The sequence below is a fragment of the Dinoponera quadriceps genome, unplaced genomic scaffold (assembly GCF_001313825.1).
Source record: "Dinoponera quadriceps isolate SergipeBrazil2010 unplaced genomic scaffold, ASM131382v1 scaffold1270, whole genome shotgun sequence".
NCBI classification, from domain to species: domain Eukaryota; kingdom Metazoa; phylum Arthropoda; class Insecta; order Hymenoptera; family Formicidae; genus Dinoponera; species Dinoponera quadriceps.
In genome coordinates this window covers 1,724,793-1,748,411 of record NW_014555716.1, presented here as the reverse complement: position 1 = coordinate 1,748,411, position 23,619 = coordinate 1,724,793, and the positions used below count along the sequence as shown (strand labels likewise).

The 23,619-nt window shown below is 35.5% G+C and overlaps 1 protein-coding gene across 2 annotated transcripts in view; it reads right to left on the bottom strand.

Annotated features, from left to right (window-relative positions):
- The window catches only part of LOC106745233 (voltage-dependent T-type calcium channel subunit alpha-1G), a 69,554-nt gene that overhangs the window by 25,006 nt on the left and 20,929 nt on the right, over window positions 1–23,619 (bottom strand). For both annotated transcript variants that reach the window (XM_014620647.1, XM_014620648.1), the window contains 12 exons: window positions 18,653–18,756; window positions 18,092–18,267; window positions 17,601–17,693; window positions 15,125–15,303; window positions 14,788–14,948; window positions 13,056–13,387; window positions 11,298–11,525; window positions 10,911–11,040; window positions 10,309–10,610; window positions 9,574–9,725; window positions 8,656–8,859; window positions 5,265–5,385 (listed from right to left, as the gene is read on the bottom strand). In XM_014620647.1, coding sequence (XP_014476133.1) covers window positions 5,265–5,385; window positions 8,656–8,859; window positions 9,574–9,725; window positions 10,309–10,610; window positions 10,911–11,040; window positions 11,298–11,525; window positions 13,056–13,387; window positions 14,788–14,948; window positions 15,125–15,303; window positions 17,601–17,693; window positions 18,092–18,267; window positions 18,653–18,756 — 2,182 coding nt within the window. The remainder of the gene's footprint in view (window positions 1–5,264; window positions 5,386–8,655; window positions 8,860–9,573; window positions 9,726–10,308; window positions 10,611–10,910; window positions 11,041–11,297; window positions 11,526–13,055; window positions 13,388–14,787; window positions 14,949–15,124; window positions 15,304–17,600; window positions 17,694–18,091; window positions 18,268–18,652; window positions 18,757–23,619) is intronic.

Sequence of the window (23,619 nt, the reverse complement as noted above, 5' to 3'; positions counted from 1 at the left end):
GCGAGAGGGGATTAAGCAAAGTGTCGGACAAAACAACGAAAACGACTGTCACTCGAAGCTCGTATAGTCACATTCTGCAAGTTCGGCGTGTCTGTATTATATATATATATATCTTGTATCTGCACAATACAGGCGAATGCATATAAAGTAGGTATACATTTATAGGTTGTGAACGAATCGTATCGATTGTGTGCGCATGTATGTGGATTTTGCAACGGGATGAGGAGCGGAAATCAATATCCGAAATACTTGTCGCGCGCGCTGTTTCTTTCTCCTCTCGATGAGTACTTTGGTAAAAAAATACTTTTATTTAACATACCCGTGATTCTTCCCAAAATTTTCTGTATGAGTACTTATACGAATAGATGTACCAAATCGAATATTTCACGTGTCTTTCATGTAACAACAATTTTTCCTTAAATCGTCGGACAAGAACTGTACGCTAACCAGCAAAATAGCCTTAACACATAATATGATTCGGCTGTTAGTATTTTTGACGGACATTTCAATATTACTGTAATATCTCCGTGATATTGTAGCAATATTTTTGCTATATTATATTGCAATGTAAATATGATATTGCTGTGATATATTACCGTAATGGCGTTACAAGTAACACATTACTTCCTAACTATGTCTTTACAACTTGCTAATAACTTAATTACATTAAGTGCTGAGGCTATTTCGTCAGTCAACATACATTAGTTTTAAGACATGCGTGTGAGCAGTAATAAAAGTCTCTAACAAGATGTGGCGACGTGGTCCGCAGAAATCATAACAAACGTTTATTTGTGAGAGAATCACCGCTTAGAGCCTATCGGTTAAATTCACGTCGGCTGATTTTTCTTACGAATTTCATTATGTGCATTAAAGATAAGCGGTCAATGTTAAACGCGCACGCATGAGATGGCAGACCGGCCGCGTGAAAAATAAACTGCGTAAAAAAAGCTCCTGGGGGAATGTGCAATGATTACGGAGAGAAGGAAGGAGAGCGCGAGAAAAAAGACACCTGCCATTGCAGAATATCACGGCGAACGTTTTCGGGGGAGAGGGGGCGGGAAAGGAGAGAGGGTGAGGAAGGAGGGGAGAAAAGGGAAGCGATTGCGAAGCGTAAATATAATCATCTAATTCGCAAGGTACGGTATACATATGTATAGAAATATATCCCTGTAAGCGCGTAATATTATTTAAAATTGAGTAATATTCCGAGCATATTCTTAGAATATTGGACGTAATATTCTAATTAGATTCTAGTAATATTATTTAATATTAAGTAATATTTATGGAATATTGATAGATGGTTATATGTCCACTTCTAATAATATTAAAAAATAATTTTGTATAGAAATGCGTTTTAAACTAAAAAAAAATATAAAAAATATAAAAATATACTCTATATACATATACATGTGTGTGTGTGTGTGTGTGTGTGTGTGTGTGTGTGTGTGTGTGTGTGTGTGTTTTATTTATATATTTTTTTCTATATTCATATTATTTTATTATTTTTTTAATACTCTAAGAACATTTTTATAATATGTCAAAAATATTATGTGAAGTGGACGTATAATATTAATAGAAAATGTCTATAATATTAAAAAATATTACATAACATTCTTAGAATATTATTTTAATATTGAATAATATTCATATAATATTCTAGGAATATTACGCACTTATAGGGATATGACGAGTCTCTCTCAGTGAGAGTACTCGCGAGGAGCACAAAATCTACCGAGGAATTGCTGATGTCAGTGATACGCTGATATTGATTTACGTAACTAGCGTGATCTACCTTTATCTTTATACTCCTAACATTAGGATGAAGACCGGATCTCTCTACTGCGACTAAAATATACTGCTTTTAACCATCGGGCTAACACGATTATCCCGATTACTAGGATATGGGTGTTTCCATTAATGTCTGTTTGACTTAATTTCCATAAGAATGAAATATACGATAGTCACAATCGTCTATTACCATCATATTTTATGATAACTTAATGCTGTCTACTATTGCCATGAGTTGAGTTAGTGGCAGTAACATCGAAGATACTATATGAGGTAAGCAATTTCACAAAATTTTACAAATTACGAGGCAATATGCTTTATTAATTTATATCAAGATTATATTTGCTTATAGTTACAATGATGTAAAATTACCAAGCAGTTTTGAAACGCGTCACCCTAAATCAAAAGAATAATCTAGAAAACATTTTGTCAATTACATGAAAATAATGTAAATAGAATTTAGAATAATCGCAAATAGGTTAGAATAATTAAATCTTTTTAATTTAGATTAAAACGTTTTAAAACTGCCTAATGATTTTACATAATTGTAATTTTAAGTAAATATAACATAAATTAACCTTAACATAAATTAACAAACATTTTGCCTCTCATAATTTGTAAAATTTCGCGAAATGATTATCTTATATAGTATCTTCGATATTACCGCCAACTGATTCAACTCGACTCAACTCATGTCAATAGTGGATAGCGTTGGATTATCATAAAGTATGATGGTAATGGACTGTGACTATTGTATATTTCATCCTTAGGGGAATTAATTCAAATGAGCATTAACGGAAACACACGTTATCGAACCGACGGGCCATACATGGCCCAGCTTGTGAAAAATTGAGTTCTCTCGTGTGATATATGTAATATATCTCGGCAAAAAAATTGTGCCATTCGCGAAGCGAGTGTCCGTAAGTACGATAATCTGTTTAAGTAAGGTGTGTTTTAATGCGCGGAATAACGTAACGATAAAACAAACTGAAACAAAAGCAAGATATATAGAAATTATTCGGTTGCTCGAATTCTCTTGGGACTGCGTATGCGTAAAACAGCGAAACCGCGGAGTCTCCTTGATCTTTGTATCGTTGTAAATCAAACGCGCTCTCTGTTCGTGTTGTTCGTGTGCGATAACCACCAAAGTTCTTCTCTTTTCCCAAATCCCCGAGTGTTGAATCCTCAAATTGTTAGTGCGATTTCCCTGTTAGGTATTATCGAGTATTTCGGTATTTCGTAACATGTATTGTATAATTCAGATCTAATTTTCGTTTTCATTTTTTTCTTTGCTCTCGAGTCGTCGTGGGCGTTTAAAAAAAAAAATGATAAAAAGTTAGAAAAACAGAAAAGAAAATATATATATATAGAGAGAAAGAGAGAGAGAGAGAGAGAGAGAGAGAGAGAGAGAGAGAGAGAGACAAGCGCGTGTGACACAAAACAGTTTCGTGTGCTGCACTGTTAAAAAATATACGAAGTATATGTGAGATCGAGGCGTCGCTTTGTGCGTGGCGAGGGTGCGTATAAGTATGTGAAGCGGCGAGTTGTCCGTGCGAGTTGTTCGCTCGCCCCCACAAACGTGATATATCTACACCAAGTATTGAGGAGTAGTGGTCAGAGTACAGTATAGAAAATGATGCACTCTATATTGTATTAGGTGTACAAAACAATTCTCGGCCTTTTTAAATGAAAATTAACGTTTATTTGTACAAACTCAGAATACACTTCAATGAATAAAATCATCTCCAACGATGTCTACACATTTTTGCCATCTTTCGGATAGGTGATAAATCCTCTCTTGGTAAAAAGACGCCGCTTTGGAGGTCAAAAGTTGGTGATGCATTTTTCGACTTCTTTGAACGTTCTGAAGTGGGAATCTGTTAAATAATGTCAGAGGGGCCGGAACAGGTGAAAATCTGACGGGGCTGGATCTGAGTGAATACGCCGGGTGTGGCGAAATTTCCCGGTCAACGAATCAAGCGTGTCCTTGGTTGCTTTCGCCGTGGTGTTATCGTGTAGTGGAATGACCGCTCCAGGCCCGTCGCCCATAAAAGTCACTTTTTACACCTGCTAAAGGACATAGCACTTTCCCTTAATGCCTCACAAATCATTTTCTTTACCCCGAATGTGTTTATTTTCTTTAACTGAAATGCGAAGAGCAAACAGTGCCTAATGTGTTGCTTGTCAGACGCCATCGTGTTTACTGTGCTTACGGTGAATTGTTTGAAGTTGTGTTAGCTATATATTCCGATTTTATGGTTTGTTTTGGTACTATACAGTCCTAAAGTTGGCGGCGAAAACTTTCCACTTGAATAAGTGTTACAACTGATTTAATATCAAGGCCGAGAATTAATTCGTACACCTAATATATCCCTGACATTCGCTGTCGTTCGCGCATAAACCACGTGAGTGAAAGAGAATGCAAGGGACACAAAACAGAATATATCCTTTTTTGTATGCATCTCGAGACCCACTCCTGGAATAAAGACAAACGCTCGGTCTAGATATATTATGTCTATACTCACCTCTTAACCACTTATGAGAAACAAAGAGAGAGAGAGAGAGAGAGAGAACAACAGCGGCGAAAGCATGCGAGACGGGAGACAGCTCGACATGTTTACAGACGACACATACATACACATACACACACACACACACACACCAGGAGTCAATGTGTTCACAGCACGCATTAAGATATAAAAAGCGGCGGGCTACAAACGGACAATAATGGAGGAACACCAGGATTATTGCCGGCAATCGTACTCCTACGTTCAATGATCCGCGCTGGATCTACGGTGTCCCGTCCCTGTGGCCTCCGGTACCGACTTCAAATCAAGGTTTTCGGACAGGCCTTCTCTTCTTATCGCTTCCTCTCCCCATTTTTCCAACCCTTCCTAATTTATCCCTGGTAACGCGTATAATTTCATTACAAGAAATCGAGAAAGATTAAATCACCAAATCTCCGCTTCTCTTACGGAAAATCTAAGATTAAAAATGTTTTCAACTGCTTTAATTGAATTGAATATTATATTTTAAATGTTTGAGTTATAAAAAATGTTGAAAAAATTGAATTAGAAAGAAATATCTTTGGCCACTGTCACCCTTTCAAAGCTGATACCGGTAGCCATCTCCTGCCTCCTCCCTCCACCCAACAAAGATACAAGTCGACATGCTAAAAAAGCGTTTATCTCCCAGCGTATATACGTTACCTGAGGCCTCACGAAATCATATAAAGTAGGTGGCTGCTCGTGACCGCACGAGTTCAGACGGAAAACCAAGTGTGACAGTACGCACGTACATATATAAAGTACTTAGCGTATATGCATATATGTAGATGCAGTGTGGTATAACGTTAATATATATATATATATATATGCACGAATATATAATAGGTAATATACACTATATATATGTAGAGAGAAGTCAAAAATGCCCTCAAAAAGATATGTGGAAAAGTATATCCGTGTTTTTTGTACCTGAAACACCGTCACAATAGCCCAGAGTAACGAGTCAAAGTTTTTCCTATCACACTCGACGTCAGAGGTGCCTTTCATCGTTTCACAGAATTTGCAACCAAACAGGTTCATCCCGAGAATACTACAACACAACGAAACGTGCAATGTACTTCCTTATCTAGATATATATATATGTATATATATATATATGTACGTAGACCAAAATAAAATAAGAGAGGAAAGAAGAAAGAGAGAAGGAAACCAGGAAAGAGGAGGAAAGGAAAAAGAAGGAAAGAATGAGAAAGAGAAAGAATGCTCGATTGAAAAAAGTCACGGTTTACAAAACTCGGCTAAGTAACACCTATAAGCGCGTAATATATATATATATATATATAAATTGATATAATAAAACAATTGGAATACATTTAAAATAAACTACAATTATATATATTATATATATACATAGAGTTGAATATTTTAAAAAATATATCATTTTACAATAACATTAAATAATATTATTTTGGAAATATTAAGAGTAAACATGTAATCATCTATTAATATTCCAGAAATATTACTTGATATTAAATAATATTACTTATAGGACGCTTATAGGATATTGAAGATGGCTGTCGGAGGGGTTACAGGAAGTAGGCGTTCAAAGACTTAGAGCATGGGGAGCATTTATATAGTTTCGTCAAACTTCATATTCAATTCCGAAAGTTCGCCTTTGCCATGCAATGTACTTTCTTTCGGAATTGTACCTTCAGAAGACTATCAAAGGTCAAACCAATAATATCACCTTATGTCCTCTTCCAAACCGTACAACTTTTACATGAAACATTTTTCTTCGAAATGCATTGTTCAAGAGATATTTGAGGGCGTCATTTAAAATAGGACACCCTGTATATATATAGCACGAAGTCCGACGCAGCAAAACTAAATGTGCGCGCGCGCGCACATGTATGCATGTATATAATTTTGCAGTAGTATATGCTCAACATTCGCAAGCTACTCTAATATCGATTGCCACATCGAGGCGCACGCATTTAATATAGATGTTTAGAGTAGCAAGAGAGAGNGAGTACTAATAATCTGAGCACCCTGTAAAAGAAAGTGGGCGTTTGTCAATTATCGGTGAATTATTTATCGTGACTAAAACACAAAGAGGTGAAAATACATTGATCGAAAGGTGAAATATATATATATATATATATATATATATATTTATTTATTTATTTATTTATATATAGATATATGCCTAGGTAAAATATGTTGATAGTACATTTTGATGCCTCAAGCCATAGAAGGAAGGGACGACAAAACAGGCCCCTTCGTAATATAGACGTGCTAACAAATACCATCGTCATTACAATTAACAACGTCAAAAGGTATGCCGCTCAAGGAAAACGCTAGAAGACACGAGAACATAGGACAATTGCTGTATATATAAACTCGAGAAATCTATATATATATATATGTGGTATATGCATTTAAAACTGGTGGCGGTTTACATACCGCGCGGAAACAAAGTAAAAGCGAATAAAGTAGAGGAGAAAAAGTATGAACAGTCACCTAATGGTAGGCCTTGGCTCGTAGAGCAGCGGCGATTTGCTCCTGCGAAAACTCGAAGAAGCGAACAAAAGGCTGCTTTCGAAATATCGAGCGTCGACGTCGCGTTATTATTATCACGCGATCAAATATATTGTATAATCATAAATGTGAAGCTTACACAATCAGAAGAATTATATTACTAAATTAAAATACTAACATATATATATATATATATATATATATATATATATATATATATATATATATATATATATATATATATATATATATATATATATATATATATATATATATATATATATATATATATATATATATATATATATATATATATATATATATATATATATATATATATATATATATATATATATATATATATATATATATATATATANATGTGTTCCATGATTTTAGGGGACGATCAAAATGGCATTATTAGTTTTTTAATGTGTAGGCGTTTTCAAGATCAACTTTGTTTTTTAAATGAAAACCTATATTTCTTATTACAGAATTTTATTCTACGTAAAAAAAAACTTTTGTGTAAAAAAATATATTTGTACAACCTCTATTTTTTACAAAATTAGGAAAATAATTACAAATTATTTGTTTTTCAATAATTTTTTACTCAAATTATATCCATTTTATAGAAAAATAGCGAGACAAAAATTGTTTACTTTCTTCTCATAAAGCTCTGAGAAATCTTTCAGAATTTTTTACCAATTTTTTAGTACTGCATTTCCATATATTGGTAAATTTTTTTACAAAAGTTTTTTTTATGTAGAATAAAATTCCGTAATAATAAATATAGATTCCTATTTAAAAAAACAAAGTTGATTTTGAAATGACTTTGAAAACGTCCACACATTAGAAAAATAATAATGCCATTTTGATTATCCCTTAAAATCATGGAATATATGTTTCAGATTTTTTTTGATTCGTCGTCTTCGAGATATTTTGTTGTGTCAACTTAAATGGTATACCTTATATATATATTGTATATATATGCATTTAATTTTGTATTTATATAATTATATATATAAACTTAAATTTGTACAACCTCCTCCCCCTGTATATTATATATTATATATATATATATGTATAATTTCATGTAAAATATTTTTCGACTATCGTATCCTTATCCTTTCTTAATATGTGGGATCTATCGATTCTGAGAAAATTGTTATGAAATATAGTAAAAATTTTATGAAATTTCCCCCCTCCCCCTATTGTATTTTTATGTAGATAAAACTGATGGTAGTGATAATACGTCATTATTAAATTAGATTCCGTACTATTACATCAGCGATAATATAAAAATACACTATTATCGCGATATGATAAAGATCACCATGCATTTTCACATAACTGTTCAGTGAATAATATATTACGATATCCTGACGCAGGATTCAACGGCAGTCGTTGTTATCGACGCTTCATATTTCAAAGCGCTTTTCCACGTTGGATAACACCTATCGGCAGTTTCGTAACTTCAGTTCACCAGACATGCAAACGTTACTAGGCTGATGAAGATGATAATCAGAACAGGAAGACGCGGCAGCGCCCAATAATCCGTGTTTTTTCTCTCTTTTTTAACGCGATACGCGCGTTAACTCAAGATTCCTTTCACGTACTTCGGCGGACGAGAACTAACCGGACGTGCCCCGTCGACCCAACGATGATACCTGGCGCGGCTCATGAAGAGAATGGACCGCAAAGAAAGTAAAATAAGAGTGAAGGAAAACGTAAGGGAAAAAGAAAACGGAAAGAAGACTCGGCGACAGTACGACGGCCCGAAAAAATCCCGATCGACGACGTGAAAGACGGTTAGGTGACTTACCTGAATATAAAGATGAAAAGTACTAAAAGAGAAAAGAATACGGCAACGTTATCCATGGTGCGTAGCATCACGAACAGCTGTCGCCGTAGATTCGGCAGGAATCGCACTAGCTTCAGGATCCTAAGTAGGCGGAAGGTGCGCAAGACGCTCAAGCCGGAACTGCCGCCACGCTCCTCCACGAATGCCTGGCAGAGCTCAACGACACTGAAAATACGCGCCGACACGAATGCATTTTCATTGTATCGGCTTGTGAGATAATTTTACGAGAATGCTACTATTCTATAAGTGCGTAATATTCCTAGAATATTATATGAATTTTATTCAATATTAAAATAATATTCTTATATATTCTAAGAAGGTTATGTAATATTTTTTAATATTATAGGAATGTTCCATTGATATTATATGTCCACTTTATATAATATTCTTGGCACATTATAAAAATGTTCTTAGAGTATTAGAAAAAAATAATAATAATATGGAAAAATATATGTATAAATAAAAAAAAAAAATATATATATATATACGAAATATATGCTAATGGTAATGCTAATACCAGCGGTATTGTAATTTTTAAGCCCCATAACTCGGAAAGTTCTTATGGAAAAAAAGTGTGTAACCAGTGTTTCGGAAAGTTCTCAACGTCAGCTATAAGAATATGTGTCGAAAATAGGAAGTTCCATTTATGTTGACCTTAACAACACTTTTCAAAATCATTTTAAGGCCAAACAATGTTCAATGTCTGACAGCTTTTTTGAAACCCTTCAACTTTTGTTCCAAACATTTTTTTTAAATCATTGTTTTTTAAAAATAATTAGCCGTTCCGGAACATTTGGCAGACCCTGTATATACATAGAAGTGGTAATGATGATAAGTGTCAATAACCGGTTATCAATAAACGGAAGAGAGTTATTCTACCTTAAAACAACGACGACACCGTCGAAGACGTTGAAGCCGTTGCTGATGTAACCAAACGGGCCTTCTGCTATTATCTTTAGCAACATCTCTACTGCAAAGATCGCTGAGAATACGATGTTGCTTATTTCGACAGCGACCGTCAGTTGTTCCGGCTACATACGCAACAAAATAACAGAACGATTATGTTTTGACTTTTATTTTTGCGAAGCGGCGTGTCGTTAAATTTGGATCCGACCGAAGAAGTTAGTCCTCAGCGATAGTATCGCGTAGCGGCGATATTTGTTTATCTTTTCAATATCTCTTTTGCCCTTTTATTTAACTTAACATTTAAATAGAAAAGGCAAAATTAGGAAAAATTTGATAATTTCTAATCAGCGAAGTGACACTTATTGATTATTCCACATAGCACGGCAATATTACAGCAATATCGTATTTCCGTTGCAATATTACAATGTAATATAGCAAAAATATCGCTACGTCTTAATGACGTCTCTAACGTCCATAAGACAACTGAAACGTCACGTGATATCATCTTGTTACTTGGGATGTAATATATTATATTGCAGCAATATTATTGTGTTACATATATATATACATACGTAAAGTATTAGTAATATTACCATAATATTATACAGTAATATATAATATTGCTGTGATATTACGTGCCATGTGGGATGTTACACTATAAAATCTGCGAGTAATGTGATTCTCGGTCACAAACCAGCGGAGAATCACCTGATTATGATACTCGATTCCCATGCTCAAAGTGTTGATGAGAATCGCCAGGAGGATACCCTGCTGAAAATATTTGTGTTCCACGAGCTTCTTGATCCACCGTCTCACGCAACGCAACGTGCAGACGCAGAAATTGCCGATGGCCCGCAGGAATCTCCGCGTGCGCGACAACTTCCTCCATTTCTCCGTGTCCTCCGGCCACTGATCGCCGCTTTGTTGCTCACAGCAACAGGAACAATTGTCAAGGTCGGATGCGAGCCACTGAGTGCGATCCTCTAACGTTATGCGACGATCTGTGATACCTATCAAACGCATTCTTGTTCCTTCGTATTTATTTATTTCATCTTTAAATCCCCTCCTCCTCCTTCCCTCTATCTTTCTTCGTCCGTCCGTCCGTCTGTTCGTTCGTTCGTTCAATATTACAATGTAATATAGCAAAATTAATATCTCATTCATTTATCCATCTATTTTCTCATTCATTTCTCTTTCTGTATGGATTCCGAGCTGATTATGCCAACCAAACTTTTCAAGCGATTTCAAGATTGTAAACCTTGATTTTACAAATCGCGGTTCTCGAGTCATATGTCAAGTACCGGACTTACCTTTCGTAAGCGAGTTCAAGAACGAGTCGAGCGCTAACTGGCCTGTCGGTAGGGCAGCACTGAGGGCACCGCTGAGAGCCAGCAATTCCTGACATGTCATAGCCTCATTGCCACCCAGCTCAGCTTGCATCTGCGAGCACACACAGAATTGGATAAGAATGGAGGATCTCTTGCGATTTTCAGGAACTTCCATATATAGTACCATAATCAAGTAACTGTAAATTATGCAGAATTTTCACTCATTTTGAGCGAGACTTCAATAAAAAAAAAAAGATGTAGAGAATGTGTTGCGATATTCCTCCGAGTGGGAGAAAATGGCGCTGGCGAATTTTTTTTCCTTAAATTTGAAGAGATCCTTTTCTCTCACCGTACAGCAATGGAGATTACCTGTACGTGGTCCGACAACGGACTGGACCAAACGTTACCATCGCCCGTCTGCGTCATCTTCTCGCTCGAACAGACATTACGTTCGCCCGGCGTCACCGTCGTCCCCGGCTGCAACGGCAACGCATTCCCGACATTATTGCTGCCATGGAGCAGTACCACGTCGCTAAACATTACGCTGCTTCTTCTCCGATAATGCGTACATGGCGGACTCAACAACGTGCTGTTCGTCTAGAAGCCGACAATCAAGCATACATTATGTGTGTTATGAAGAACCGGCGCTCTCTCTCTTCCTCTTCCCTCCCTCCCCCTCCCTCTCACTCTCTCTCTCTCTCTCTTTCGCTCTCTTTTTTTCTCTCTCCGTTTTCGGTTCGGAAACGTTGCGGCATCGAGGCAAATTAAAGCGAAAATTTACGCATGATTTCATCGTACCTTTTAAGCTCGACAAGCGCCTGTTCTCTTTACGCATATTCTTTATTGTCAATGACAGAGGTTGATGACAGAAAAACTGATGCGATGAAGTGCAACTCTAATGCTCTTCTATATATATATATATATATATATGCAAAGCATGTATAATGGCTATTAGATATAAATATTACTATGTAAAAGCATAGGATAAATATTAAGCGAAGTGAGTAAGAAGAACGCTAAGTAAGTTCATCTAATTGAGACGTTATTATTTGCTCAAAACTGTCTACAAGAAGATCAAAGTCGTGCCCAACGCTCTTAGGAAGTGAAAGCTCGAGTGATGTAACTGAAGTCTCCGGAGAAATGCGCACTTCCGAGTGAAGTGATTTTCGCCTCCAATGATAAAAAATCAATATTACGGTTTCGAACAATTACCCGATAGATTTCATATTGAGTATGTATGAAAGATTCGTCATAAAATTGAAAAAATTGTTGAAAAGAAAAACTAAATTTTTTTCTTTTTTGTAAATAACGACTTTGAATAATTTTTAAAAAGTTTAAACCGCTAGTTATTGTTTTTATATATTTATTAGAAAAGTGTTTAAAAAATGTTTAAATAAAAAAGCATGAGAGTAGAGTAGAGTAGAGTAGAGAGTAGAGTAATAATATTATATTAATATAAGAAAAAATATTTGTAAAAATATCTTATAAAACACTTAAAATCGACATAAACAAACAACCACATATTTTTATAACAACTTTCCTATTAACAAGCGGTGGATATAACGCTAGCCAATAATTCAAATTTAAAACTGACATTATATCAATTTTAACATATATTTTTGCGTTTGGGTTTTTTTTTTATACAATTCCTTGTTCATTTCAAAAACTCTCGTTTAGTACTGATCTCGATTGTGCCCAGAGTAAAGTACAAAAACGAAAGTTACTCTTTATGTGAATCGAGAGAAAAGACATTCAACTATGAATATCGCGAATTATTCCATACATTTCTCTCAACCGTGACACTTCAATCACCCCATTCGACCCGAATATTAAGAAAATTTCGTTCACATGCACATCCCTCAAGTAGGAATCCATCAGACACTTCAAAGTATTCTAGCTGTGTAATTGCGTAATAATTGGTGCTTTCCATTTGGTAATACAAGTCGACACGAACATCATTCTGTCTTTATTTCGCATTCGATGAATAACAAAGATAGGATGATGCTTGTGTCACCAAATAGAAAGTACGAAATGTAACGTCATTAACTCTGTACATAAGAGCACTTCGAAGTTGATAAAATGTCTGATGCATCGCATTCCTAATTTACCGTTTGGCGGTGAACTTGCCTCGGCTGGATTTCCCATGACATCGTTGCCGTTGCAAGAAACTGAGGAAGCGCGATGCACGCTCAATCTGTGGCACACGTTCGCTGATGTTTCGGCCTCGGAAATCTCAGGACTGGCACGGGGCGCGATGCCCAAGTTGCTGCTGTTGCCGATACTCGTAGGAGCGGTCGTGGTGACCGCTTGTAACGGAGACGCAATCGTAGGAGAATCGACGCCCATCGATCCCCCATTACCATTAGTGGCAACCTGCAATTGCTGCTGTTGCTGTTGCTGCCCTGCATATTCCAACGCGGCGAGGAGTCGCGGACACCTTCCGTGATGTAGTTTCCCATCTATACGTATCGATTTCGACAATTCGAATCTATTCGTGCGAAAGGTTTTAAAAACGAACTCGGTATAGCTCGGACACGGCACGTTATATTAACCCGGGAATAGTCACCTGGGATTTTTTTACCGTTTTTTTCAGTAACCAATATGTATGTACCTTTCATTTGGACATTTAGAAACCTAATCTGTGCAACGAGAATAGGCCGTCTTATTCGTAGTATAAGCTTGTAAAAACACGTTGTGGTACAAAACGACCCCCCAGGGGGTTGTTTCGGGTGATCGTTTACGTTATAAAATTAGTCAAATATAATAAGAGTTCGTATTTTAAAGACAAGACGGTACTAAGTTTAAATAAGGTTATGTATACTCATATCCGGTAAATATTAAGCAATATTTACATTACATCTGATACTAACCGATAAAAATGTCTAGTGAAATAGGCATGGTGCAATTATTAAATATCTAATATTTATATTTATCGTTTATAATTAACATATATAGTTAACATTAACATTTATTATAAATGAATAATAATATATGAATAATAATATCTTAAATTACATTTTTTATTTAATATTAAGCATAAAAATATCTATATTCTTAAAAATTTATAATTATTTCGTTTAAAAATATTTGTTATGTTATATATTTATATAACACGATGAAGAAATATAAAAATAAGTAATTTTTTACAAATTCTGAATCAATACTAGTAATTTTGTATGACCGCGATTTAGCTTTACTTTACATTCTTCAAAATGAATGTTATTTAATATATTTTCAATCCTTTTTAATAATTATTCTTTACGAACCTTCAAATATCTATTGCATCGAGAAAAGGCAATAAAACAGTATATTTCAAATTAATATCTTCATTTATTAGGAATACTGTCATAATAAGACACTTGATGTGTTTATTCCGATCCTTAAATATTTTTTTTGTTTCACCTCACTTTTTTCAAAAAATAACGAGTAAATTTATATTTATAGTGTCTCTAAATAATAATAAGTCATAGAGTAATCGATAATATGCTATATTTGTTTAATAATAGCGGTTTTTAATTGAGATCCAAATGATCCTAGATGATTGTTTATGTAAAAAAAAAATAAAGTAACTATTCTCGAGTTAAAGATAAGAAAGCAGTTTTGTACTGAACGAGGATATTTCGAATTTCGTTTTGATATAATTCTTCTGCCATTTCGATATCAGCAAATTATTCATTTAGTATCAACGAACGTTGCACGACTCGTAACGAAAAAGAAAGACGAAGGAATCCTCGACATGAGAGGAATCGACAACTCTATCGAGTCTGTCCGATTTATCGTTTTCTTTTTTGTTTTTTATCTTGGTTTCGTCCCCATCTGGAATTTCAGCATTTCGATGTGAAACAAAATAGATACTTACCACCTGCCGCTCGATTCGATCCTCTCGCGACATTCGAGCGGAACGTTTGACTTTGTTCTTTCAGCAAATTTTGCTCCCGTCTCTGCTGCCTCTTGTACAGGTACAGACGATATCTTTTCATCAGTCTTCGTTTACTTCGTCGCCAGAGGTGAGCGATGTATCTGAAAAAAGAAATGTTGAATCGTCGAATGATATTAATACATAGCCGGATCTTTCGTAGATGAAGACGAGCACCGAAAGACCGACGACGAGTGTTCGACGAGCGTACGAATGGCGTCATCCACGAATCGTGAGGATGACTACAACAACAATGACAACGAGGACGAGGAGTACCCACTTGACGATTTCGGCGTAACAAGTGGTGGGCTCTGAGGTGTTTGTCGATGACGCCAACGTCGAGGTCGAATGATAACGCGCGCGCTCCTGCCGCATCCTTTCCATCTCCCTCTTCTTCGTTTCCGAAAACTGTGTCGCGATCACGACCAAGCAGAGGTTGATCATGAAGAACGAGCCAATCTGCAAATATATATTTTCTTCATATACTGATTCTCAAACGTTCCGAACGATATACGCCTTATACTTGTGCACACGTGTGTACGTGTGTTTATATACACACTAGATATTACACTTTCATCTAACCCGGGAATAGTCACCTCGGGTCATTTCATATCCCAAAAGTGGGAAAATGAAGTTCATGTCGCAGTGGATTTTTTTTACTAATCGATAATCGATATGTACCTAACTAGGTGCGACCTCAATTTAGCCTTACTTTACATTTTTATAAAATGAATGTTGTTTAATATATTTTCAATCTTTTTTAATAATTATTCTTTACGAATCTTTAAATATCTTGTTCCATCGAAAAAAGGCAATAAAATAGCGTTTTTATAACATTAAAGAATATTATATAATATTTTTATACCTATTATTATTACCTGGAACAGGCCCAACCGTCTTGAAGGTTGAGATATAACGGTAAAAAAGTGGATTTTTGCCTTTGGGCCTTATGTTGGGCCTGTTCCAGATCGATTACCATCATGAGACATGACTTAATCGAAAGCAAATTTAAAAAGGAATAAAATAAAAAAAACAAAAAAAAATCGAAGGTGGTGTACTTTGCGAAATTTCGATTTTAAACTTTAAAATCTCAAAATAAGGGTGAAAACTACCCCCTAAAATTTTATAAATATTTTGTTCAGATTCTACGGGAAAAATGCTATAAAGTTACAATGTTTTCAGATTTTTTTTATTGGCACGACGACGACGACAAGAATTAAGAAACTGGTAGTCGAAGCAAAAATTCGAATTTTATGACAGCCATAGAAGCTCATGGTGTGGGTCAAAAAATCCTAAAAAATTCGACAAATGTTTTCTAAAATAGTACTACCGATTGCCATAGGTTTCGATCAAATCTAATTTTTGAGCGTACCCCTTTCACATGGAATGACCCATATATATATATATTAGGGGGACCGGAAAGTAATGTCGTTTCTGCGCATGTCGAAATTCGTTTGTCATTTATCAGCTCATTGTGTACTTCAAAGTCGTGCCAAAGACATTTTAAGTTAGAGTGACTTGTTTACTTGTCAATAATTAAATCTTAAATTTTTTTTTGCAATTTATGGTGAAATGGCCAACCAAATACCAGAAGAGGTACATATCCGGTATTGTATGCTTTTTGAGTTTCGCAAGGGTAGTAACGCAACAGTTGCTACCAAAAACATTTGCGATGTTTATCTAAGTGCATTAGACGTTCGTAAATGCCAAAGGTGATTTTCTAAGTTCACATCCGGTAATTTTGATCTTTCTGACTCGTACCGATCAGGAAGAGCAACAACTTTAGACAATGACATGTTAAGGGCGGAAGTGGAAGCAAATCCGTGTCAGACAATCGAGGAACTGTCAAACACTTTTAACCAACTTTAGTCGGCCATCCAAGAACATTTGCAGCAGATTGGTAAAGTAAGCAGAGCAGGTGTTTGGATCCTGCATAATCTGTCCGAAAAAAACAAAGCTAACCGATCCACCATATGCAACTTATTGCTTCAGCGGCACAATACAGAAGCGTTTTTTGATCGCTTGATCATTGGAGATGAAAAATGGGTCCTCTATGATAATCCAAAACGCAAAAGGCAGTGGCTCTCTCCGAATGAATCGCCACAAAGTACAGCTAAGCCAGGTTTACACACCAAAAAGGCGCTTTTGTGTGTTTGGTGGAGTATTCGCGGGGTCGTTCATTTTGAAGTGCTGAAACATGGACAAACTGTAAATGCAGACCTTTACTATGAACAATTGGATCGAGTAAATTAATCTTTAATTGAAAAGTACCCAGTGATTGTCAACAGAAAAGGCGTTATTCTGCAACACGATAATGCAAGACCGCACTGCGCAAGACGAACCCTGGAAAAAATTAATGAATTGGGTTGGGAGGTATTGCTTCATCCACCATACTCGCCCGATATTGCGCCATCGGTTTTCCATTTATTCCGATCGCTGCAACATTTTCTAAGTGGCAAAAAATTTGAAAATTTGGATGATGCCCAAATTGCCATCTCCAGATATTTTGCTAAAAAATCAATTGATTTTTATCGATCCGACATTAAAAATTTGCACACTAGATGGCAAAAGGTTGTTGATAACGGGGGTGATTACATCATTGATTAAAAATTAAAACTTGTTAAAAATTTATCTGTTTGAATTTAATGTGAAAAAACGACATTACTTTCCGGTCCCCCTAATATATATATTATACTTTCATTACATATTGTATATATTGTACTTACGCGTCGTAGGATAGAAAATACGACACTTACAACTATCAGGAGGACGAAATATATCCAGTCCCAGAATGAATGGGCGTCCTGCACGTAATACATTATGTCCGTCCATCCTTCCAGACTGATTACCTGCAAATCGACACGCATTTACGTCATGACACGATTACGTTGATGTTTTAACGAAACGAAAGATAGATCAAAAAATAAGAGATTAATAAGTAAATACAATATGGAGCTGGAAGCATTAAAATGATGCTGACATGTGAAGTACTTCTCTTTTTGTATTATATTAAGAAATTAAAGTTAACTTTTTCAAATAATCTTGGAAAAGTTACTTCAAAGTTGCAGCAACGTAGATACCATATTAATATTATTTCTCCGCGAAACCGAACAATTTTGAAATATTGTTTGATATCTCTAAAATACTTTTCGGGATATTAATTTCTGTATTAATTAATACGAAGCATCCTGTGCGTAGAAATGATTCACTCTCGAACGAAAGTAGGACGAATAATTAAAAGGCTCACTAGAAATATGGCGACCCAGGCGAGACCGATGTTATCAAACGAAATAGTCCCTTGAAATGGATTGTTGCCCTGTCCCTTGCACTCGGTGTAGTAATAGTTCCAATTAACGCAGGTGTAATTGTTGACGAACGTGACGTTATTGTTCGGCAGAGCAGTGCTGTTGCACACCAAGTTTCCTAAGTGCCAAAAACACGTCGATACACGTTCAATCACAGTAGCCGGGTGTAAACAAATTACCTCCCTTCTTTTCTCCTTCTCTCTCCCGGAAAAATTAAAAGCAAAGGAACCCGAGATGTTAGAATTTAAAATGGGGAAAAACCCGAATGTGTGTACGCGCATATTTATTAAAGAATCTGTCATCATTAAAATCAAATCAACGAATTCCGAAACACCAGGTAAAAAATGTAATTTACTCATAATAGTCTGGTTGTTGTATGTATTAAATATTAAATAATTGAAGTTTCACGTTACACACGTGTTACTATTGAATTACTCCGAATATTTCATTAAAAATCATGGAAAAGAGTAGATTAAACGATAAATAACGATTAATTCACTCACCGAATTTGAGCGGCGGTAGATTACTGCAGGAGTGCATCCCGCTGTCGTCGGGACGCGAGCAAATGTAATCCTGACCCTGATACTCGAAATATTTCTCCAGATCGCTGGAAAATTAACGAAGTGGCAATTAAATCGATCTAACATACGCCGATCTGTCAAATTCCATGTAGATCCTTCAGTTTAAAAGCTTGCGTGCATACGTTTCATTATGCACAAATGCATTCTTTCCATGCTTCGCTTATGCATACATTATATGAAGATCTGTGACATATTTAATATATTATTCCACATTAATCACAATTTGAATTTTAACAACATATTTTTACAAATAGGGACGAATCTTATATAAAAACGAGAAACATAATTAAAAATATTAAAATCGTGATAGTTTGTAACCTTTTCAAAGACGGAATACTTTTAAAGAAAAGTTCTCACTCGAAATAAGATTTTATTATATTAAAAATTTGTTTTTGCGATGATAAACGTCAAAAATAATCTTCAAATATATTCAAGAACATGCTTGAATTTGCTGATTGCCAATATTTTATGGATCGTTTTTAATCTCTCGCCATACGATTTTAGTTTGGCTCCGCGTGAACCATAGCGAAGGACATAGTCGTTTAGAAACTAGAATTGTTTACTGCAATTTTTGTTTATATTTGGCTCATAATCCGTGGAGTCCTTATCTCTGCTGACACACACACATACACGCGCGTGCGCACGCGCACATATACACATACACAGCCACAAAAGAGATATAAATCCGACCGCGCAGTCTCCACGTGGTACATCCTGGATAACGCTAATGGCGGTACTGCACATCCTCATAATTCGAAAATTACTTAACAAAAAAATACTTTGTTAATGTTTTGAAAAGCTCTTGAGCTAAGCTATAAGAATATGCAATGAAAAATGAGGGTTTCTATCTAAAAAATTAAAAGTGACCTTCAAGTGACTTTGACTACACTATTCGAGGTCAAAGTGTTTAGTGCATACTGCTACGTAGTGCGTCATTTAAAATCCTACAACTTTTGTATGAAACTTGTTCTTCGACAATTGTTTTGAAAATATTCGAACATTTCCGGATTTTCTGACCACCCTGTATAACAACACGAGCTGTGTATTAATTGGCTGAAAATGCTCAATTCCACTTGGTGATGTGGATAGCGACATATAATCACGCGACATATATGTGTGGTCAATAACTAAAAGTTTGCAACGCTCTTTTCATAAGTTTTAGAATGTATCCTGTGTCTAATAGGAATAATATATTTCTTAGTAATTTTCAGGAGATGAATTTTCTTACTGGATATGAGATGCGAAATTCGCCGAGAAAAAACGTTGTAACCTCTCTTCTCGCTAATTTTACGATTAATCGCGAAGGACGGTTACAATACTTTTTTCTTGATGAGTTTTGCAACTATCTCGTATCCAATAATGAAAATGTGTCTCCTAAGAATTACTAAAGCTAATTTTACGAATGTTTTTAGTGGACACGGAATGCATCCTGAAACTTATAGAAAAAATGTGTTACAACCGTCCTATGACCGACTGTATACCATATGAATATATCATACCATATACAAACATAAACGTTGATGAATCTACATCCTATAAGCGCGTAATATTCCTAAAATATTATATGAATATTATTCAATATTAATTATTAGATTAAGTAATATACTTATAATATTCTAAGAACGTTAATGAATGTTAATGTTAATGTAATATTTTTTTAATATTATAGGAATGTTCTTAGAATATTAAAAAAAAAAATAATAATATAGAAAAAAAATATAAATAAATTATACATATATATTATATATACATATACACACATAAGCATACACATAATTTTTTTTAGTATGAAACGTATTTTTACACAAAAAATTCTTTCGATTTTATTTATATAATAAAACAATTGTGAGATTGCAATACGTTTGAAATAAAAAATCACAATTATATATACATTATATACACATAGAGTTGTATATTTAAAAAATATATAATATTACAATAACATTAAATAATATTATTTTTTAAATATTACTAAGAGTAGACATATAATTATGTATTAATATTCCAAAAATATTACTTAATATTAAATAATATTACGCGCTTATAGGGTATGTAAAACAATTTCCAAAAACACAAGACCGAAAGTATAGCCGCAATACTTTCATTTTGCGAAGATTGCGACATTCGCGTACTGAAGTTAGTGTCTCTAAAGTGAGCGTCATCATCGACATCTTTTTCGAGGACTCGCCTCGTAGGAAAATCACGAGCGAATCTTGCTTCCAGGACTATCATTATTCGTGATAGCTTCAGAGCCTTGCTGGCATGGGCGCGAGAATGGCAGTAACACCGGTGCCGGAGAAGTCGATAAACGTTCGAAAATAGCTGCTACGTATACCGGAATAGACCGCGCGAGCACCACGCGTTTAATTAGCTCTCCGGGCTTGAGGCTTGTGGACTTAGTGGAGCCTATTTCTCCAGGCACGTTATCGTACGCGCGAGTTCGAAGTTAAAACGACTCCGACAGGTCGGATTCAGCCGTTCTCTCGCTCGTGAGAGAGATGCAAAAATTGAGTCTTATCGAGGGAGTTGGTCTCGTTTCCTAAACTCGATATCGTTACGTACATGGCGTTTTCCCGCGAAAAGAAACAGAAGCGTTCTTATTAGGTGTATAAATTAATTCGGTTTTACATTTAACGTCTTGTAACTCTGATTTAAATTAAGATTTTTTCCCTACCCTATGATGATTTGAAAGTGCCAATCTTAAATTTTAAGAAACATTACAGCAGTTAACGGCCTTGCCGACATAACCTCAAAAAACAGTAATTATTACGATGTCATCCGAAAAGGAGCATCTGAAGCACCGCATCCTTTTTGTACTCCAGTTGAATAAAAATGCTGCTCAGTCTACCGAAATGATTTATTTCGCTTTGGGTAAAGGTGTTGTGATCCACAAAACTCGTAAAAAGACCTTTTACCGGTAATGGAAGTAGGCAAGTGATTCTGCTACACGATAATACTCGACCACATATCGCGAGAGGGACAAAGGATTTCATTTGTATATTGGGCTGAGAAATTCTCCCTCATATGGCTTATTCGCCAGCCCCGTCGGATCACCACCTATTTTGGTCGCTCTAACATTATCCGGCGGATACGCATTTTAAAACAGTTGACGAGGTCCGAAGAAGCATTGGTGACTTTATCGGATAAAAACCGCCAAGTTTTTTTCGCGAAGGTATTCACCAGCTGTTTAATAGATGGAATAAAGTCAGAGAAAATAATAGAAATTATTTCGAACATTAAACTTGTATTTGACTCTTTATAAATAAACTTTGAATTTCATGAAAAAAAGGCATCCAATGAATTCGTACACCTGATATACAAGAACTTATATATATGAGAGTCTATGATCCAGCTATGACCAGCGATAATTGATGGTAATGATCAATCAATTCGCATACAAGTCAGTCGGCTCGAGTTCGCGCATAGCGTGCGGTAAGCTGCACCTCGAGCGATATGACACCCATTTCTCCTGAACTGAAATCTCGCGTGAGACTGCGTGTGATTTTCACTCTTAAAGAATCGAGAGAAAAGAGAGTTTCTCATAAGAGAGACGTGAATTTTTCAGATCGGTCTGAGAATCTCGCTGGTTAGTACAGAGCTGAGAGAACATTTTGTATAATGATAAGGTGCGCTATCGTAAAAGCGGTGCGACGTAGTGAAATCATAAACATCAAGGATGCCACGCGCACACACACACACATATATATATATATATATACACATAATTATTTTAAACGATAGTTTATATGTGCAGAAAGCATCGACTGAAGACATGCTGAGGCAGGAGAGAGAAATACAGAGATATATCGAAAGGCATAAAGAGGGAAACAATGAGAAACAAACCGTGAGAGAGTTCATACGAAGTATGTCGAGAGCATAAAAAAGGGAGAAACATTAACTCATGCATCGAAGTAGCCAAAAAGATTCCGAAAAGAAAACAGGAACTTTCGATTCATTGACGATTTCATTGACAAATTCACGGAAGCTTCTCTCTCCCATCATTGTATATTTCCGCCTTTCCGAATTGCACATTATCGTGTTTTATGTACAATATGGATATCAATACCAATATATATATTTTGATATTGATATCCACATTGTATATATATATATGTATATATGAGATATAAATTCGACCGCGCAACCTCCACATGGTACATCTTATATAACGCTAATTCCGACAGTACCGTAAAGCTTTATAACTCGAAAAATACTTTGCGAAAAAATATTTTGTTATAGTCTTTTGAATTGGCTTTCAAGCTGAAAACTATAAGCTAGAAGAATATGCGATGAAAAATAGAGATTTCTATTTAAGAAATTAGAAGTGACCTTCACGTGCCCTTGACAACGCTATTTAAAGTTGCACTAATACTATTATGCAGTGCGTCACTTAAAACCCTACAGCTTTTGTATGAAACTTGTTTTTCGAAAAGGCATTATTTTTGAAATTTTCGGCCGTTTCCGGATTTCCACCTTGTATATTAACCCTTTCGCGGCGAACAGCGCCTTTAGGCGCTCAGTTATATTAGGTTGGTGCATATGAAATGTCGGATTCTTAAGTGATTGTATAAAACTGTATATCTTTCTTCAAAAGCTGTTTATTCAATCAAAGTATGCTCCATTCGCTTCAATACACTTCTCCCAACGAGATTTTAAAGCGTAGATGCCTGTCTTAAAAAAATTTTGGTCTTTAGAATTAATAAACTCTGATATCGAGTTTTTTAGACTGTCTTCATTTTCATGGTGTTTGCCTCTTAAAAACAGCTCTAAATGCTTGAAAAAATGAAAATCGGTCGGCGAGAGATCCGGTGAATATGGTGGATGCTGCAAAACTTCATATTCCAGTTCGTTCAGTTTCGCAATTGTTTTGTGCGATGTGTGCGGCCGAG